Source organism: Trematomus bernacchii, unplaced genomic scaffold, assembly GCF_902827165.1.
Source record: "Trematomus bernacchii unplaced genomic scaffold, fTreBer1.1, whole genome shotgun sequence".
In the NCBI taxonomy this organism is placed as follows: domain Eukaryota; kingdom Metazoa; phylum Chordata; class Actinopteri; order Perciformes; family Nototheniidae; genus Trematomus; species Trematomus bernacchii.
This window is the reverse complement of record NW_022987564.1, coordinates 4,187,417-4,209,658: the sequence shown is the minus strand read 5'-3', so window position 1 is coordinate 4,209,658 and position 22,242 is coordinate 4,187,417. Positions and strand designations below refer to the sequence as shown.

The 22,242-nt window shown below is 40.5% G+C and overlaps 1 protein-coding gene across 1 annotated transcript; it reads left to right on the top strand.

The window, feature by feature from the left end:
- Positions 1-2,756: 2,756 nt before the first annotated feature.
- On the top strand, positions 2,757-22,242 carry LOC117477998 (SNF-related serine/threonine-protein kinase-like). The gene is given in 9 exon segments (XM_034124849.1): positions 2,757-2,933; positions 7,227-7,580; positions 8,549-8,767; positions 10,490-10,736; positions 15,760-15,901; positions 17,349-17,561; positions 18,199-18,333; positions 19,016-19,879; positions 19,881-22,242. Coding segments are annotated over 8 exon segments (2,307 nt in total). The 5' UTR covers positions 2,757-2,933; positions 7,227-7,457; the 3' UTR covers positions 20,245-22,242.

Below are 22,242 nucleotides of genomic sequence, written 5' to 3'. Positions count from 1 at the left end.
TTATAAATAAACAATCTTAAATAAACCCTCCCCAAATGCATGAATGTAGATTTTAGTTTCGTATGTGAAGTTAATTCCTTTATAGATTCAATACAAGCATGAAGGGCATTGGATTACATGTAACGAGAATACGTAATCGGGGTACAAAAAAAAGGTAATCGGATTACTGTAACATTTATAAAAAATAGAGATTACTAGCAGGATGACAGTGTTACAATACATTTTGGAATAAAGATTGATATATTATAGATAGACGTACTGAATTACCTTTATGGTTTATATTTAGGATACTTTTTTAATGCAATAGGTGGACACCTGATTTAAACAGAAATACAGTCTATTAAACAACATTTGTAAATTACTACATTTGTTATATAAAATTTCTTCTTTTCTTCTTTTCTGAGGTTATATTGTTACATACACTTTTGTAAAAAGCATTTTTTATTATTTATTTTCTCTCGTTTTTATTTGCATTGCATTTGATATTGAAGAAATCCAAAAGTAACAGAAAGTACTGATTACTTTTATATTTTGATTCTCAGATTAGGTTACTGATTACATTTTTTGACTGTAACGGATAACATTTTAAAGTAACCCTCCCAAGTCTGCAATAAGCAGTGATAAAATGTGAGTATTTTCATTTTATGCTACTTTGAACTTCTACTCCACTTCAGTTCAGAGGTAAATGGTGTAGGCTACTTTTACTCCACTACATTTATTTAATACCTTTAGTTACTTTACAGATGTGGGTGAATGATGTGAAATATAATCAAGTGTTAAATCAGACTTTAGTTCCACCTGGAGTAAATTCACAAGCTACTGCAGTATACAAAGTCATTCAAACTAGCTGCACCTTTACCAGCTTTGATAACACTTTAATGATCAATCATTATAAAACATATCATATATATCATTCTGAAATAGACCAATCTGCACAATGAGAACTTAAAACTACTTAAAGTATATATTGATGCGAATACTTTTGTACTTTTACTTGAGTAACCTTTTGATTGCAGGACTTTTTACTTGTAACCGAGTTTTCCTAGACTCTGGTACTTCTACTTTTACTCAAGTACAAGATCTGAGTACTTCTCCCACCTCTGTGGGGTAGTGCTTTACTCTTTATTCTTAGTTTATGCTGCTTTATACTTCCATTTGGAAACAATTATGTACTTTTAACTCCGCATTTATTTGACAAAATCACTTCCTATTTACAGATTCAGGTTATTAGTTAATACAAGATATAAATAAACTAAGAAATAAACCTTTTTACTTTTATATAATAATACTATAATCTTAGGAAGTAAAATAATGACCCCATTGTTGTTTTGTATCCTGTGTCATATAATAAAAACACTGATTAAAGTAAATATGCACATTTTGTGTTGAGCCTGATTAACACGCTTTTCTCCGAGCGTAGTTCTGACGTCAGAGATGAATGGTACGGATGCGCAGTGACCATGGAGCTGTCAATCACTATTAACGACACCGGAACACAAGCTAGTTTCCCTTCAAAATAAAAGCATTATACATACGGTGTGCTCACTTAAGGATAGATAGATAGATAGATGGATAGATGGATAGATGGATAGATAGATGGATAGATGGATAGATAGATAGATAGATAGATAGATAGGTAGATAGGTAGATAGGTAGATAGGTAGATAGGTAGATAGATAGGTAGATAGATGAGAAAATGCTATGGACATCTTAAATATATATATGTGTTAACAATTTGTAGACCAAAACTTGAAGTGGTTCATTTAGAACAATAATCGTCGGCTCAATCGATAAAAAATTGTACATTTGTGGCTCTAGTTAAAAAGATGTGATAACTAGTCAAACTGCCTGAGGGTGTACGTACATTTATCCATGTGATTTCCTGCACTAAATTGTGTCTATTTTCCTCAACAATTTTCCAAATGTGTTATAACCTGGGCATGGCATGGGGGATAATAAATATTATGTGAAATATACGTTATGGTTAATTTCACAAGTCAAAATAGGTATGATAAACAAGTTAGGAAATTAACTGAAACTAAAAGTAAGAGGTCAGTGTTATTTGACAAATCCTCACATTTATTTATATTTTAGTTCAAATATTCAGGTAAATGAATAACACAACCAGTGGGCTCCATCAAGCCTTAAAACTGTATTATTCAACAGGAACTGGACTAGAGTCTACTAGACGCACACCTCTGACCATTATTTTTGTATATATTTACTGTTGTGCCTTCTTTTTATTTCTCCCTCTTAATGTGTGTATGTGTATATGTGTGTCTATGTATGAGTATATGAAAATATATATGAGTGGATGTACAGGTTTGTATCAAAGTCAAAGTATCTCTATGTGTGTGGTATTATCAGGGAGACCGAAATGCCGTTTCCCACCGTCCCAAAGATTAAAATATATAAAAATATGTACATACACAAAATACAAATAAAATATAAAAAAAAAGGCACAACAATAAATATATAAAAATAGCAGTCTGATAGACAAAAACGGTTGAATATGAGAACAGTACAAATACAAGTAGTGCAATAACTGTCCATTGTTATGTATATATATATATGTATGTATTTTTATTATTTGGGAGGGTGAGAAGCAGCATATCAATCTCCATGTCTGTATCACATAGATTGTTGAATTGAAAGAAACCCCAATATAACCTTTTATTTTGAAAGCAACGCTTCCGGTACTGCCCTGCTTACCTGTGACTTTGACGCAACTGAACGCTCGAGAGAGGGGGGCGAGAAAGAGGGAGGTTGAGTTGACAGTGTCACACACTTACACAGGGAATATGGAATAACCGCTTTCCTATCAGTCGGTACCGAGTGTTTACCGGAGGACTTGAGCCCTGTTCACCGCACCGAGCCCCCGCACTGTCCCGCAGTGTAACCGGGAGGACGCATCATCATTATATCACTGTGTGGTGAGTAGATCTGCTGCGGCGCGTGCAGGGCCCCGTGGAGTAATATGTGTCAAAGAAGCTTTCAAGGTTTCCTAAATGTGAATATTTTTGAGGCGCTTGTTATTGCATTTCATATGTGTGTGACTGTGTGTGTGTGTTTGGCGCAGGGTGGTCAGCACTGCCATGTTATTGTGGATGTAGCCAGCAGGCATGTTGACAGTGGAGAGGGGGGGGGGGGTTTGGACGGATCCCATATGGGCATTAGCGTCAATGCAGGGATAGATACTCAGTGTAGGATGATCAGCAGAGCATTCAAAGATTAGGATAAGTGTGTTTTATTTACAAAGGCACTAAACCTAGACATGGCATGTATCATATTTACAATGCAACATACTGTGCTTACAATATACACATAGTGCAAGAGACATAATGTGTCATCAGGAATAAGGTAACACATAATATAATGCAGTGTAGGATGGCCAGCAAAGCATTCAAAGATTCAAAGTGTGTTTCATTTTTAAAGGCACAATATCTACAATGTATATATGGCATTACAATCTTTACAATGCAACATACTATACTTAAAATAAACAAATAGTGCATGAGACATAATGGTGCAATTAAGTTGCAGGAACTATAAATAGCTATACTGTACATGTAAAACATGATAGGGTAAAACATAATGTAAAAGTAAATACTGTACAGTACAACAAATACTGTAAAATGTTGAATAAACAGATGTGTGCATTATAAGCAGATGTAAGTGAACCTAACAAGACTTTGATATTCCTGCATTGCATATATGTATCATGATACATTTCTACTGTTTTCTCTATTATATCAAACTAGGTAATCAAGTATTCCTGTGCTGTGAGTTTACATTGAGTTCTCAATATTATCTTTAAAATAATCATACAATAGCACCATTGCAGGAAATATAATGGTGTTAAGTTCTTTGTAAATGCATAGGACATTCTTGAACACTGAAATACAAATACTAGGGTTCAAGGTTCTTTATTGTCAAACTAACATAGCTACAGAGTAATTATGTAGTTGAAAATCTTATGTCACAGGCTTCTCCAACAATGCAACATAATAATACAGATAGTAAAAGTAATACAAAAAGAAAAATAGTTCTAAAATAAAGTGAGTATGTGGAATAGTGCAGTACTACGGTCTCGCCTTATACATCCTGCCCCTTAGTTACGTTTATAATACTTCTCTGGTGTATTTGTATTGTATTTGACTAGTAATGGCTCCCAACCTGGGTATGCAAGTGGATACAAGTATATTCTCATGATGAGTTGTGGACAGCAGAAAAAAACTATATCTTTGCTACTTAAAATGTTATTTATTCAGATTTTCCTCAAATCTTTACAATTTTAACAGTATAATTTTGGGCCTATGTAATAACATCTTAGGTTCTACTAGTAATATCTAATATTATCTGGTCAATGCCTGCACCAATGGTTGGAAAGCTCGGGGGAAACCAAATCTTTGTCCGGTAAAGAATTAAATCTTTAATTGAGGACCATCTGCAGTATATCCAATAAATGTGCTTGTCAACTAACTTGAGTATATCACTTTTCACTGACCTGTACTATATATATTTATACTACTGTCCATACAGTAAATTACTGATCTATACACCTTATTTATACCCTATTATATACCACTGTATTATAAACCTAACCCCATACTGTTGTGTATACCTTTCTGCATATAATGTTCATATCTCACTATTTCTTCCTCTACCTATGTGAATGTCTTTTGCACTTTACTGCTTTTGCATCGTGCGTTGTCTTTGTACTTGAACAGTAAAGTTATATCTAATCTTCAACACATTGATATCTTATTACCTGGAAGCTGATTCCAGCTAACCAGAGGCTTGATAACCTCCCGTTCATATCTTGAATCTCCCACAAGCTATTCGAGCAGAGCAGCTCCAATAGCAGGTCCTTGACCTCATATTTGTTTGTGTTTGTGTACTATCTTGTAAATCAACACACTTCCAGCACCTTGTATAGTTACACAACTAACTGATACACACACTGATACACTGCTGTGCTGCACTTTCACATGTCGGAGAGGTTTGGGTGTTTTTTAAGGCCACTTGCATTTTCTCATCTTGTAATGTCATCATCACCTGCTTTAATCCGATCAAGTGATTACACAAACACACACACACACACACACACACACACACACACACACACACACACACACGCACACACACACACACTCTTCAGGTGATTTAAGATGTCTAGATTTAGACAAGTAGATCCCGGTTTGACGCAGGCTAACGTGTCAGATCACTAACTCACTAAAACCCATGTCGATCCCACCGTGTGTGTGTGTGTGTGTGTGTGTGTGTGTGTGTGTGTGTGTGTGTGTGTGTGTGTGTGTGTGTGTGTGTGTGTGTGTGTGTGTGTGTGTGTGTGTGTGTGTGTGTGTGTGTGTGTGTGTGTGTGTGTGTGTGTGTGTGTGTGTGTGTGTGTGTGTGTGTGTGTGTGGTGTGTGTGTGTGTGTGTGTGTGTGTGTGTGTGTGTGTGTGTGTGTGTTGTGTGTGTGTGTGTGTGTGTTGTGTGTGTGTGTGTGTGTGTGTGTGTGTGTGTGTGTGTGTGTGTGTGTGTGTGTGTGTGTGTGTGTGTGTGTGTGTGTGTGTGTGTGTGTGTGTGTGTGTGTGTGTGTGTGTGTGTGTGTTTCTAACATCAACACTTACACATTGTCAGTGTCAGGCGACGAGTTGAGAAGAATTGAGATTATACTTTGTGACTGTGTGTGAGAGAGAGAGAGACTCAGAGCAGAGACAGACGGAGTTGTCAGCCTCCTATTATAAGAAAATGACTCACTCTTTTCTCACAGGTACAAACTGAGGATCACATAAAACCCCCCAAAGAGCTTTTTAGGCTTTCAACGTTTCATTTGAGCAGCCACAAACTGCCAGTGGAGACATTTTTCTTTTTTCATCTCGGTTACGCTGGTAGGCATGTTTCCAGGCAACCTTTGTTTGGTTTCCAGTTGTCTCTGTGAATCCAGGTGAGAAGGACACTCCTTGGCGAGGTATCACCTCCCAGGAATGTTCTTCACTTGTACATTTAGATCTTGGCACGCAGGTAGACTCCTAGAAGAGGAATGCTATGGCTGCCCCGGGGGCGTTGTTTCATAATTAGGGTTGACAAGCATCACACTGAATGACAACCCTGGTGTGTGATGAACAAAAGCAGACGGTTAGACGTGACGTGACGCAACATTACAACAATCTAAATACACAGAGAACCGGAGAACGATGATGCAATATATTAACTAGAGTTGAGAAAATAGTAATTGATAAATACTTTAACAGAATAGGATTCTTCATTGTATCACTTAAAGAGGCCCTATAATGCTTTTTTTATAGAGCCGCTTTAGAGATGTAATCAAGAAAGAATATAAATATTTGCTGGTTCCAGGTACTCATTTGGAGTCGACTGGATTTTCTGCTTGATATCATTGTTTATCGGATATATTTGGACTTTTGGTCGGACAAAACATATACAAATGTTTCCTTTTGGTTATAAGAACTGATTGTTTTCTACTAATGGATAATTGAAATAACTACTGATTTATCAAAAATTGCTAAAAGGATTATTTGAAGGCCAAATTGTACCCCCTACTTTTATGGTCATTTACTTTGTCAGAACTAACACCTGGTAAGGGATAGGATAAGTGTATAATAACAACATGTCTCATCAACACTATAAAAATATGTATACATTAGCAGTGGTTCTCCCAATACCTACAGTATATAGAATAATAAATCATCAGTACATATAAAGATTTCTGCCATATGTTCGGTTGTACACTTAAGGTTTGTGATCAACTGCCAGCAAAACAGGCCCACCAGCTGTACATTTGTATAGTTCTGATAATAAATAAATGTTTGACAGAAAACCATATATGGTGAACATTTGATCTGCTTTACATCAGCATGTTAACAATGTCCTTGTGTGAGCACGGTAGCATGTTAGCATTTTGCTCAAAGCGCTAAAGAGCTGCAAGCATGGCTGTAGTATTTTTGCTTCATTTTTAATGAATAGGAATTCTTAATAGTGCGCCACCTAATAGGATTATAGGAAGTATTGGATTCCATTATAACGACTGATTTAATTGCTACATGACACACTAACATGCCAAGGTTCATGACTCAGTGTTCAGCAGTATTTCCTCCAAAGCGGTGACTCAGTTCATTTTACAGGTTAATTGGTGTCATATTTTCTATATAGAGGGGTGAGTTTTTATTCTCTGTCTCTTCTGTTTCATTTTCACCTTCAGATACCAAAAGGATTGGAAAGAATTGAGCTCGACAAAACTCTGAATTTTTGCTGCTACCATCCAGCAGAACCTCTTATCGTCAAAGCTTTGAAGTTACCTTTGAAAGTCCACGTCTAGGAGCCTCCAACAGATCTCACTGTCTGACTTGAACCTACTCAGGAGGAAATGGAGAACTGACCGGAAACCACCAGGCAACAGAAGGCCAACCCCCCCCCCTGTCCACCAGTGTCCATGGCGGGGCTCAAACGTCATCACGATGGGAAGGTCGCCGGGCTGTATGACCTGGATAAGACGCTGGGCCGTGGACACTTTGCCGTAGTGAAACTGGCCCGACATGTATTCACAGGGGAAAAGGTAGGCTTGTCTGCACATGCAAGTGCGATGCTTGTATTGAAATTCCTCAGCGTTAAATAGCTACAGGTAGCCTCACCCTTATAAACAGCACAAGGGTGACTGGTAACACTTCTGAGAATTGAGTATCGTGGGCTCTCAAGTGTGATGAGTGAAGTGATTTGCCAACATATTGTGTTGATCTTGGCTTTTGTGAATGCTTAAGCGACACATCATGTTCTTTCCTTCCCAAGGCATTGCCGCCTTACTTAACCCTAAATACTTGTCATGTTACTGTTTGATAATCATTCAGAGATTCAAATGCTTTATTGTCATGTGCACAATAGCTACAGCGTAATTGTTGGCAATGAAAATCTGAAATGCAAAGTCTCAGGCACCTTCAACAATGCATTATACAATATACTTAACACACAAAAAACGAAGCAATAGAAAGATAAATACAAAGAAAGATTAAATTGTTTGACATAATTGGGCTAGGTAGTATATTGATATTAAGTGGATTTCAAGATACATTTCACAAAAGAGAGATAGAGACTAGATATTGTCTTTTTCATATTGTAAGCTGTTTCTTTCCCTGGTTTAAAAGTATGAATTACAGTTTGACAGACTTGCAGCTTTTCAATTATTTTGCTTTTACCCACTTCATATCGCCAAGCCTTACGATAAAAGAGTGCAGTAGACATAATGCTGCAAGTACATGCAGGAATAGGTAATATATATCGTATACATGTAAAATAATCACAATATATAAGTGTACCTTCCCAGGGCCTGCAGATTGAAATAAGATATTAGCTCAAGTCTGGCATAAATCACCTCTTGTCTTTTTGAGAATAAAGTATTTGTATGCATGGGTTTAAAAAGGGTTTAAGGCACTCCACGTCAGTCCAGTATGCAATCTCTGCTTGTGATGGTTGTAGATTGGCTCAGATGTCTATCAGTTGTTCAGTTTTCTCATTTTCTTTGTCTTCCAGGTTGCAGTGAAGGTGATAGATAAGACTAAGCTGGACCCGGTGGCGCGGGCACATCTTTTCCAGGAGGTGCGCTGCATGAAGATGGTGCAGCACCCCAACGTGGTGCGCCTCTACGAGGTCATCGACACGGCAACCAAGCTCTACCTCATCCTGGAGCTGGGAGACGGAGGAGACATGTACGACTGCATCATGAAGCACGAAGGAGGCCTCACTGAGGAGGTGAGTGGGATTTTGGACTTAAGGCTTTCTGCTGGCAGAGGAAGGTTAACCCTACCTGCAGAAGGGCCCTCTGTGTTACTATAAAACAAGATAAAGTAGATATATAATGGATCATATTCATATTCATTCTCCTTTGAATGGATGAGAATCACTGAAGTAAAACATATCTAGGGAACAGAATTTAAATGTATTTTTTTTATTTAAGTTAAGACTACTTTGTTGGAATGCAGGGAAGGACACTTCAAAGGTAGTTAGGAAATCACCAATTCATTGCGCATACCGATTCTTTAAAGTTAATCAATTCCCGACACCAGGAGGCAAGTGTGTGACATTGAAAGCTGCGACATTGCAAGTTAAGCAGGGAAAAGGGCTGAGAAGCTCTCAAACTGCATGGTTAACAGTGGCTTTTCATTAAAGGCGACCTATCATGCTCATTTTCAGGTTCATATTTGTATTTAGTGCCTCTACTGTGACATGTCTCCATGCTTTAATGTTCAAAAAGCTCTTTATTTTTCTCATACTTCCTGTGCACAGCACCTCTTTTCACTCTTTGTCTGAAACCAGAGCCCAGTCTGCTCTGATTGGTTAGCTGGCAGGCTCTGTTGTGATTGGTCAACCTCTTAGAGATGTCCCGCCCCCCAGGTGGGAGTGTGTGGGAACTTTGGGATTTTAGCCTTTGCAGATCATTTACATGCACAACAACCTATATAACACACTATAGAAAAGTGAAAACCCCCAAAACGTTTGTATGCACGCTCACTGGTACATGGTGAGAGCCAATGAGTAAGTTAAAGGTGGGGTAGGTAAGTTTGAGAAACCGGCTCGAGATACACTTTTTGTTATATTCCATGGAATGCTCTTAACATCCCGATAGCAATGAATATCTTAAGTGCTTTGACAAAAAATCCATAAAAAAAATGTCATCTGTGGAAGCCGTAGTACTGTAAAAAGCACGACCAATCATTTTAGCCGGCCCGGCTAAAATAACTGGATGGCCTACCTGCCTGTCAGCCTTCCATCGGGGCACAAACTTATCTTGTGCCCTCATTGGTCATGTGCGCGTTCGTGTGTGTTGGAGGAGGGGCTCTGTAAGGAAGTGGCAGATTTTCTCCGGTTGTGTATTTTCAAATTCTAGCGATCTCGAACCGGTTTCTCAAACTTACCTACCCCACCTTTAAAGTCAGTTTTGTAGTAACATTTGTTGAAACAAAGGTTGGCATGTTTTGTCAGATGTTGTGAATGTTTTCCCTGGAGAATCTGTTGAGAAATTAGAAATGTTGTCCTGTTTTTGTTTTGAATTTAAAGGAAGTAAACATGTAAGGACGTATGCTTATTTGCCTTCGTGCACAGAGGTATATTGCTCTGTTAAATACGGAGTTAAAGGCAGAAGAGCTAGCGTAGCTTAGAGTAAAACATGAAGAAAGAAGGGTGGTTGTGGGGTTGTTGCTAACCTGGTTTCAACCTTTTCATATCTCAGAAATAAAGCAAGTATGCGTACTTCTTGAAATGTTTAAATACCGCCTTAAGGTGTCTACTTGCATTGCTAAAGGTCGTTGTTATTTAGCATTATTCCGTTTGCAGTATCTCTTGATATTTATCTCACAAGCTTATAATGTAATTAAGATGGATTAGAGAATCTAAATAACCTAAAGAGTTGTCCGTCTTGTTATCACCAAGATACATTACTTTCATTAACTACCATTCATGTCTTTCCTCTCCAAGGTGGCCAAGTGTTACTTCGCCCAAATTGTCCACGCCATCTCCTACTGCCACCGGCTGCACGTGGTGCACAGGGACCTGAAGCCGGAGAACGTGGTGTTCTTCGAGAAGCTGGGCGTCGTCAAGCTCACGGACTTCGGCTTCAGCAACCGGTTTCAGCCCGGGAAGACGCTCAACACCTCCTGCGGCTCGCTGGCCTACTCTGCGCCTGAGATACTGCTGGGGGACGAGTACGACGCTCCTGCTGTGGGTAAGTCAAAAGAGCTGACCTACTGACCTCCAAAATGGTGGATTGAGCTTACCATTGTAATCAGGACTGCAGAAAGTCTACATTTTCTACCATGGTATAAAAAACCCACCTGTTCTGACCAAACCTTTTGACTGTAAAAAGGTTCATTAACATGGTTTGGCTTATTTGAAGCTAATGTACTTGCAGGATTCTTGCTGTTCTGATTTTGTATCCTCATGGTTGATTGCACCATGTAATGTAATACAGCTTTTACTGTAAAAGTCCAAAGTCCGATGTGTGTGTTCCCAGCAGCAGGACATGGTGCACGCTGTCCTGTAGTTCATATCCTGGTGAACTGATGCTTTCACATTCACACACTCGCTCTGCCGGTACAATCTACTCATAGCTCTGAATACACTTTGACCGTAATGTGCAGACTGCAGGACTTTGGATGGACCGTGCAGACGCCATCGAAGCTTTATCAGAGGGAGGAGAACTGCTCAAAGTTCAGATTGTGTTAGTCTGCCATGCAGCTTTTACATAAGACGATAATTGAACCCACAGAACTACCGCCCTACACCTGCAGTTTATTTTGTGTCTGTGGTTTACCTTCATTGACAGTCATGGCCTTTCTGTGAATAACAAAATCTGAAATCAGATAAGGGCGAAATTGGTTTCCTCAGCACTCTGAAGCAGCCTCACCAGCAGCCCTCTGTCTCTCCCATCGATAGTGGTACCAATCCACACTGAGCCACAGCTCAGATATTCAATCAAAATGTAATGGAAAAGAAATGAAACAGAGGCGTGAAGATTCGGGGGAGGGAGAAGCTTCAGAAAGACAGGGAGAGAAACTACAGGAAACAAGTGAGAAAATGCATCAGAATTACCTCCGTGTGTCTACCCAGAAGCCACTGCGTCACAAACACTTTCTATTTTTCTGACCGAGTGGATTCGCAGTGGAAATGTTCTTCTGTCTGCAGATATGCTGCTCCCAAATATTGGAAGTGCAGTAGTAATAGTTATTATAATAGTGTGTGTGTTTCAGTGGCAGAATGTAACTATGTACATTTACTCAAGTATTGTACTTAAGTACAATGTTGAGGTACTTGTACTTAATTTGAGTATTTTGACATTATGCTACTTTATACTTTTACTTTATTACATTTTGGAAGTATATTTTTAGTTTTTACTCCACTACATTTATTTTACAAATATAAATCAACTAGTAAATCATTATGTATTATTATAGGTTAAGCTATTGATATAATCGCCACCTTTACCAAGTGCAACAGCAACATTAATGCATTAATAATAATATGTAAAAATAGTGCTTTTACATTTTGTGCTTGAAGTATATATTTTGATGCCAATACATTTGTACTTTCACTACTTTCATTTTGAGTGCAGGACTTGTAACAGAGTATTTTTACAATGAAGTATTGCTACTTTTACTTAAGTCAGTACTTCTTCCACCAGTGGTGTTTTTGGATGTGAGTAGCTGGATATGTGCAGTCAGCTGTTCTGTAATAGGTTGTCTGAGCACTTGACCCAGATGATAAATCAGATGTGGACATGTGGTCTGTGTGCGTGTGTGTGTGTGTGTGTGTGTTTTTGAGTGTGTTCATACTGCCTTTTGTTCATTCAGCTGAGATGATGATGTTTTGATTGCGGGGATTACCCACCCAGCCAGGATGTAATATTATGCGATTCTATCAGCGGTGCAGGTTTAAATGGAACAGGCTGAACGGGGGCCAGAAGTCCTGACTTTGGTGGCTTTGAGGCGACCCGGCCTGGGATTACATCGCTGCCTAAGTACCTGCTGACAGTCGCAGGGTGCTGAGTTGTGCTGGAGGCGAGCCATGTGGCCGCCGGCCCCGTTTGTTGCAGAGATAAAGAGGCTGTCCCCGCCCGGCCCGCTCTCAAGCCGATGAGTTGTGGCCCTTTTGAGGAAGCGCTGAAAATAATTTGAGATGAAAAGTGATCCAAAATAGAGAGGATTAAACGTTAGCACCAGCCGTCAGTCCCACAGAAGGAGCCAATTAGCGGTAGCAAACTCCAAAAAGAGCTGAGAAAAGGCGCTTGACAAGTGCTTTTAACAGCACACAATCCTTCTGTTACATGCTTAATTATAACATAACGGTCTTTATTATAATTTGTTTATATCAATCAATGTTTTGTTTTCTTTCCCATGACTTGTTTGGGCTCTAAAATGTCAAAAATAATAATGAAAAGGATAATATTGTCTTAGTTCTCAAGGTGGGAGAAATAAGTAAACAAAAGCAGGTGAACTTTATTCTTCTGCATAACATTTGAGGGAAATCACAGGTTTATCACAATGCAGCCGTGTGTCTCTTGAGCTGATAATGGACTCATAAGTGCTATGAAAAGATGCCTCTTTCTGATGTTATGCAACGGGTGGGCTCTCTCCTTTTGTCTCCAGTTAATGGAAAGTTAAATATAGATATTTGCTTAATCTCCAAGAAGCACCAGCTGCACTTCCAAATAAAAAACACTTTCCTAATAGCAATTACAAAGTACATATCCTGGGCCTATGCATCATTTAGAGCATATCTGTGCATAACAATCATTCACAGTTAGGACGATTTTGTAGAAGAAGATGTTGCATAATGATCAGCAGGACAGGATGCTTAACTCCGCGTCGGGGTGAACCGTGTCCCAAGTGCTTCTTGGTTATCTCAGGAAGGAAACTGGTGTCCAAATGCAACGCGGGCAGTATTATGGGATGTTTACACTCCGAGCTGTCGCCAATAAGTAGACGGCGTCGTTTCCTCAAGTGATGCTAATGGCCAATGACGCAAAAAGGTGTTATCCAGAGATGTGTCGGCCATCTGGTTTATAAATAAAGTTATCCGGGAAGGAAGTTGGTCCAACCACTGCTGACGCAAGTAATGATGGAACAGGGTGACGGTTGCTAGGATACCTTGGCTAGGGGTAAGATGGTGGTGGCGACCGCAGCAGCGTTGACTCCCTCCATCAGCAGGACGCTGCTCACAGCCTCTGAGCAGTAAATACTCCCCGCTTACAGTCAACAGGCACATTTAGTCCACCTGATGGAAATCTCAAGCGTAACCTGGCAAACTGCAGTGATGTGAAGACGTATCATCAATGTCAGGGGGGATAAACCCACTTAGTTTACCCACATTTCTTCTGCAGAATAAGTCTTTAAAATATCCATCTGATGCAGGTGACATGAGCAAAGGGTCTGCTCAAGGTTCTGTTGTTGTGGCTTCAGAGAAAAAGTATTTTGTTAGTATTAATATTCAGAGGAAGAACTGACATTCGGCCTTAGCAGCAATGCAGAGAAAAGCTTAATCAGCAGGAAATCTTTAAGAGAAAAGTCACTCAGTTGGTTTGATCAAATAGTGATCTGAGCAAAGCGTAGTGCAAGTAGCTTCAGCAATAGGCACATTCAAAGATTAGCACTTAAACTGGTGATTGGTCAACACTTTAGAGATGTCCCGCCCCTTAGCCTATCAGCTGGTTGTATAAAAAACCCTGATAATTCATCCACACACTTCCTCCTCAAAATTAGCAACTAGCTGAACAGAAACACGATGTTACGTTTACAGCTTTTTTTACTGCCCCAAAGTGGTTAAAAAATAAATAAACACAACCTGTAAAATGATGAAGAGATTGTAAATTACCTGCATAGCACAAAGAAGGATAACTGCTTAATTGCAGTGGGTTAACGTAAAGCCCAAAATCCTCAACCCAGTTTTTTTAAGTACATCATCTTAAAATCTTAAGCAAATAAATTAAAAATAACATTACAGATGATAGCTAGAAATACAGTTTACAAGGATCATAACAAAAGCCAGGTAGATTATATTATCATAAATATATAAAGTATTTTCTTTATAACTATTCTGTTTGTAATAATGAAAATTGGTTTTCAACATAATGACAAATACCGGGTTCTTGTTACTTTCATACAGAGAAGCTTATTCTAACAAAAAAACTTCAGTACGGCATTGTAATATTAAAGAATAAAAGTAATCCTCGGGGCTCAACATACTGCAGGCTGTTTGTCACGGTCTCTCTGCCTGAGTCGGTGTGACTGCAGAATGTGTGTCAGTGGACCATTGCGCTGTCCAGAGAGCCATCGAACGCACCGGAGCGAAAAGGTTTTGCTTTAAAAACGGATCATTAGACCAAGAGAACTGCTGCATGAAATGAGCATTTACATGAAGGGGATGAACAAGTTAACCCACTTCCCTGGGACTGTGTGTTGGTGTGGGGGAGCATGCAGGCGTATGTGTGTGTGTGTTTGTGTGTGAGCAGGATGAGACTCACCCATGGTTAGACAGATGTGTCCAAAGCCACGACATATTTATAGAAATGTCTCTGATCGAATATGATTCATGCTTCATTTAATGTATCTGTCTAGATTATTTATCTAGGTCAGTAAGCAGAACACGCTTCAGGTCTGTCTTCCTTATTTTCTGTTTGTTTCCAAGTCCATCTTCCTTAAAAATCCAATTTGGTAGAAGTACTCAGATCCTGTACTTGAGTAAAAGTAGAAGTACCAGAGTGTAGGAATACTCTGTTACAAGTAAAAGTCCCGCATTCAAAATGTTACTCAAGTAAAAGTACAAAAGCATTAGCATCAAAACATTACTCATTCTGCAGATTGGTCCATTTCAGAATAATATAAATTATATGGTTTGATTATAATGATTGATCATTAAAGTGTTATCAAAGCTGGTAAAGGTGGAGCTAGTTTGAATGACTTTGTATACTGCAGGCAGGGTAGATTGTGAATTTACTCCAGGTGGAACTAAAGTCTGATTTAAGTGTTGATTACATTTCACATCATTAATCCAAATCTGTAAAGTAGCTAAAGGTATTACATACATGTAGTGGAGTTAAATTAAGTACAAAGTGCTTCAACATTTTACTTAGGTACAGTACTAAATCTACTTAGTTGCTTTACACCACTGCTTCAAATCCACACTTAGTTGTAATACTGTGTGCACAACTCTCTTTGGTGTGATCATACATTATTCCCTGCGTGTCCTTGCAGATATCTGGAGTCTGGGGGTGATCCTGTTCATGCTGGTCTGCGGTCAGCCCCCCTTCCAGGAGACTAACGACAGCGAGACGCTCACCATGATCATGGACTGCAAATACACCGTGCCTCCACACATCTCCCATGCATGCAAAGAGTGAGTACCACGCACGTGCACACAGAAGCACCGAGTACTCTGCAGGTGCTGCATTTTTCATGTTTATAGACGTGTGAAGAGAAAGAGAGGCCTCTGTTCTCTTCCTCGTCCTGCTTCTGCCTCTCTGCTGCAGTCAGCTGCTCCAGCAGAGATGCAGCGCTGCGTTAAGTGTATCTAATGCACCCTTTAAAATCGGCCCTCTATTTTTAACATTGCGAGGGTTTAGCGATGCGTCAAAGCAGAGAAGGGCAAAATAGAACACGTTTTGAATGACTGTAGCTTCGAGAACACTCACAATGTTTTTGGACATGACTTGAAATATTGGCACACATCACGATTCCTTTGTTGTTTGGTTGATCTGGAAATAACATAGGAAGTAGCACATCTTCCTGTTTTGTGAGAGTGATTTAGACAGAAAGGTTAGCTCTGCAAAATCACACAGTAAATGTAGAAAGCTTGTTTACAGGAGTAACCTGGATTCGGCCAGGTTAGGGTTTGACTGATGGGTTTAAAGGCAAACACTGATAACATGGCTCTTGGATATCAGCCACAGAGGTCGACTCCTACTGACACTGTGAAATATCCCTGCATTTTACCATTTGTCACGCCAGCAGAGTTATTGATCACTTAAACCAAAATTACATTATAGAAAAAAGGGCATCATCGCTCTTCTTGGAGGCAGAAGGCACTGAAAATCTATTTTTTACAGCATTTAGCCTTTGGACAGTTAATTATGAAGAGGCAGGCAGGAAGCAGAGCAGAGAGGTATGGTATGCCGTGCAGTTTCCAGACAGACAATATGAGAAAAACAATATGTTTTTTAAACATTTAAGCATGGAAACAAGTACATGTGTAGCCCAAAATACAAGAACAAACTTCAAAATGAACATAAAATTTCCCCTATAAAACCTTATTTCATAATTTCATCACCATAATATTAAATTTCCATGGTTTTTATTCACGTTTTTGTTGTTATTAACACTATCATTTAACTTTTTAGTATACAATTGTTCTCGAAAATAGACAGAAAGTGGCAAAGACATCCAAACACCTCAATCTTCTACTACGGCCCTCTTGTGTGAAATGTATGCCCTATATATTGCACTAACTGTGATTTTGGATATTGCATTAGTCCACATTTTTGATATAATTTACATAAAATGTGCAGCCCTTGTAGTTGTATGATTTGCATACATCCTTCAATAAATATACTTTTTTTAAACTGTGCAAATGGCAAATAATGGACATAATGTTCCCATATAAAATGGTAATTTTCGTTCTGTATTTGTTTTTATATATTTCAGGGACAGTTCGCTTTAATAACATGAGCACTCAAGTCCATCATGTAAATGTGCCAGATTTAGTAATATGAGTACGTATGTAAACACATTTCATTGACGAGCCGTTTTGATTGCATAATAACGTTCCCCCTCTGTGTCTCCTCCAGCCTTATAGCCCGTATGCTGCAGAGGGAACCCACGAAGAGAGCGACCCTAGAGGAGATCGGGGCCCACGAGTGGCTTCAAGGAGTCGACCCCTCCCCGGCGACCAAGCTGTCCACGCCTCTGGTGTCCCACCGCAGCCTGTCGGAGGAGGAGCACGGCTCCATCATCCAGCGCATGGTGCTGGGGGCCATCGCAGACAGAGACACCATCACCGAGTATGTCTCTATCTCACACACACTCATAAACAATGCCTTAGTTACACTACTCGTTACATTCATTTTGGACTACTCTGTAACATCCCCTGAGAGCAACATAAAGTTAAACCTCATTTAAGATCAACACAAATCCTTAATCTAATAAGGACAATTCTGCCCTCTTCATTTGAACATCAGCCATGTTTTTTTGAGCTCAGTTTCCATTGCGTAATGTCCAAGTCCTCCCATTATGCAGATAGTCGAAGACCTTAAAGTAGCTACATAATTTCATGCTCAGTAACTGTCATGTAATTACTGAACCAACAGTAACGCATTACATTACTGCGTTATACACAAATGTAATCAGATTACTGTAACTTTGTAGTTTGCAACACTGCTCATAAATGATCATGCAGCTATTCTCTCCTGTGTTATCTCAAACACTCGCCACGGTGCACAGAGATTATTGAGTGCTTTGACAGTTATAATTGCCATTAACAAGCAGCTGTCACTCCTGAGATGTTGCCATGTCTATTTGAATCTCTCCCCCCGTCACTCCTTTTATTCAGGGATTTATGTGCTGATCAGAGTTCATGTTGTGTGTCTCGGTGTGTTTTCTCAAATTGATTTCCCCTCTCTATGTCCTTCTCCTTCTCAGGGCTCTGGAGTCGAATCAGTACAACCACATCACAGCTACCTACTTCCTGCTGGCTGAGAAGATGCTGAGGGACAAGCAGGAGAAGGATCAGCATAACCAGACACGCTCCCCCAGCCCCAGCAAGGCCCAGTTCAGGTACACACACACACACACACACACACACACACACACACACACACACACACACACACACACACACACACACACACACACACACACACACACACACACACACACACACACACACACACACACACACACACACACACACACACACACACACACACACACACACACACACACACACACACACACACACACACACACACACACACACACACACACACATGGACAGAGTGCTGCCTTTGCATTGTTCGTGTACTGTCAGTTTGACAGCAGATGGACAGACAAAGCCTTTTTCATTCAGCAGAGAATAGAGAACGGACTGAGAATAGATGAGAATTTGCAGATCAGCAATATTGCCCGGCATGTACTGCCAAAAAATATCTTGAAATAAAAGGAGAAACAGCTCCTACTGTCCTTATTAACAAGATTGAAGAAGAATTTTTATAAAATAGGTTAGCTCTTTAGGATTATAAGCTAGACATCTTGTTATTGTTATTCATAGAAACAAAGTGGCTGCAGGATTAAAGCTAACCAGATAGCTAAGGAACTCATCTAGAAATCTAGAAAATGTAATACACATCATTTCCAAATATTCCTTGGTGTTTTTCTGTCAGCATTTATTAACGACTCAAATATATAAACATGTTTTTCAGTTTAACTTACTAAACCTTGTGTGTTCAACCCATCACAGGCAGTCCTGGCCCACCAGAGTGGATGTTCACCAGGATGTCAGCGATGGCTTGGGGGGTCCAACTATCTCTCTCCCCGGGGGGCCACAGTCCCCTGCCCGCAGCGCTGAGAGCCTCCACAGAGGCCCCCGGCCCAAAACAGCCCTGCTGGACCTCGGCCAGCGGCCAGCATTCGGCCAGACCCAGGAGAGGGGGCCCAGGCTTCCGGTGAAGCCCCACATCAACCCCCTCAGGCTGGGATCTCTGACCTCAGTGGGCCCTGGCAAAACTCGCAGTCCCAGTCTTTTCAGCGTGGAGGAGGACGAGGAAGAGGACGACAAACCTTCTTCCCTACCTGCTCAGGTGGTTCTTCGTGCTAAAGCTCCCTCGTCTTCTTCTGGTAATCGGCTGACATCCCGAATGAGCGCCCCTGTTCTCAACCAGATCCACGAGGAGGATAAAGAGGAGGAAGAGCAGCAGGAGGGGAGGGAGCTGCATGGATTCGGCCCGCCCAAACCCAGCCTCAGTCTCAATCTGAACCCTAGACCACCGTCCCCGACCACGCTCATATCATCGCCGAAAACGGTAACACTAAGAGCACCGGTCGCTGTTTTCACCCCCAGCGCCGAGACTAGTGACGACGAGACAGAGAGTCACCATGAACTGGATACGATGTCTGTAGATGGAGACGGGGGCGAGAGGGAGGAGAGCAAAGAGGGGGGGGAGAACCGGGAGTCCAGTCCCTCAAACTGCGCCAGTCCTGGGTCCCTGTCGGGTCAAGGCAAGGCCAAAGCAGCCAGCGGTCTGGTGGAGAGCTTGAAGCTGATGAGCCTGTGTCTGAGCTCTCAGTTCCACAACCTGACGGGGGGAGGAGGGGGGGGCGGGGAAGGCGGGGGGGGTTGTTGTTGCTGGGGACACACAGGACCGCCCAATGTGGAGGATGTGCATGGGCGGCTCCACCGGCAGCCTTGATAAAGTCTCGCTCCTGGGCGGCCCCTCCCCCAGGGGGAACCTGTACCACCAGCAGCCCGCGCTGGGGGACCCGCTGGGGGACCCTCTGCTGGACGGCCCCCACTCGGGCACTCTGAGGCTGGGGGAGCTGGACCTGGCCAGGGAGAACCACAGGAACATGAAGAACCGCGTGCTGCAGAGGCCTCTGAGCGACAAGACTCTGTCCGTCAACATCCACCGGGGCCCCAAGGAGGGTCTGCTGTGCACCCCCACCCCCCACAGCTGCTGCCAGGTCATCTAGATCTGCTGCACCTCCACACTTAGTCTAGTTGCCAGCACTGTGAACCTGGAAATGTTTAGTACCGCAAAGAGTTATGTTAGAAATGTGAAGTACGGTTCCCCAGCACATGCTTACTTGCATATGTTGGGCAATTTGCACAATTAGCATAGGTCGCCATGTTTTTAATTTCGGTGGGCTGATTTTGACTATGAGTAGGTTTGCGACCATTGGATATAGAGAGCACAAGATGAAAATGACTGTGGACAATATTCTTTAAATAGATAAGCAATCTCTCCAATACAGATGATCCCCTAAGACTTCAAAATCGACCCAAAATGTATCAAAACACTCCATCAGGGGTACAAATATGGCCACTTTCCGGTTAAACCTTCAATATTTTATCCTGAACGTGTCAGAAATTGACTCAGAATCCTCAATAACCCCCGAAACCACTCCAAAATTGTCCAAATCGGACAAGCCATATTTTAACTTTTGTCAACATAAGCTATAATGCTAATTAACGCAATTTATGCTAATTGTGCAAATTTGCAAATCCGGCAGTTTCTATGTGCTGGGGACCCGTACTTAACATTTCTAATATCAAACTTTGGGGTACTCGACATTTCCGGGTTCACAATAGGACCCTAGGAGTTGGCAAATAGACTAACCCATCATTTGATTCATACATGTCACTACTGGCTCATGAGTTCACGTTTCTTTTGTTGCATTTCATGTTGTTTACTATTATTTAACACTAACGGTGGATAACTGGGATGAAACAGAAATGCCTACTTTGCACATTCGGAGACTCAGAGGTTTGCAGAGCATGTGAAGCACTTTCAGGAGATTATACGGGACACTAAATAAAGGGACATTTGAACCTGCTGGTATGTTTTAAATAAGAGACATTAAGTTCTGGAAATAGATACTGGAGGTGCTCACATCCCTGCTCTTACACTTGTATATACTGTATGTACACATCCACACTATATCACTCTCTGATAAGCTGATCAAAGGGAAAGATGACGAGTTTTAGTATCATGTTACATGGCGTATTTTGTTGTACTTTTATGCGGTTTTGTTTTTAAATATTATTTTTTTTAATGATTTTTTGAGACAATCATTTTATCACTTTTTTTAATTCTGACTGAAATTCTGTTTTTAATTGAAATGAGGACAGAGAAAAATGGATAGCAGCACTTAAGAATGATGGTGGCACACAGTATTTTGTAGTCTATCACTGTTTTATTTTTCTATCTCGTACTTGCTCCACAGACTCGGAAGAAAGGAAAAGGCACACTCACTCGTCAAGTCTCTGCGCAGTAACACGTCAGAGTTTGTACATATGTGAATAGCAGTACTCTGTACCTGTAGTATTGACGGTAACGTTGTATTTCAGTAGAAACCTGAATACTAGATCCTTTATACACCATTAACCATCACTTCTACTGGTTATACAAGGTTTCCATTGAACCCACAGATAGAAATGTATTTGAAAATACAATTTAAAATAAATTAGGATATAGGTAATGGCAGCTCTTTAAATTCAGATTACTTCTGGATAGAAAACCTTGTATATCCCGTAGCGTTCCAGGATCACGGTAGCCACTGTTGTAGCATATTCCAAGACTAAAACAACAACGAGGGGTTTTATTATAACAAAACAACACCGCCCCTCCAAGTATCGGTCTGTGTTACTGGATGTGTGACCCCTATGTGGAATATATAACTTGACAGTGCATGTGTTTTTACTGTAGCAACATTACTTTGAGGTCGATCCACCTGCGTTATCTACTGAACTAACAGACTCAAATGGTCACTTTACTGTAGCCTCACAGCAATACCAGCGACTGCAAAATGTACAACAAAAATGGATGTGCCATAAATTCTGTCTTGAGCATATTGTACTGTATGTATATGATAGAGATATATTAAAATGAAAAAATGTGAATGAAGTCTTGATTTTTCTTTAATTCAAGTTGATGCGCTATTTTCTTGTACTAATTTGCATATATATTA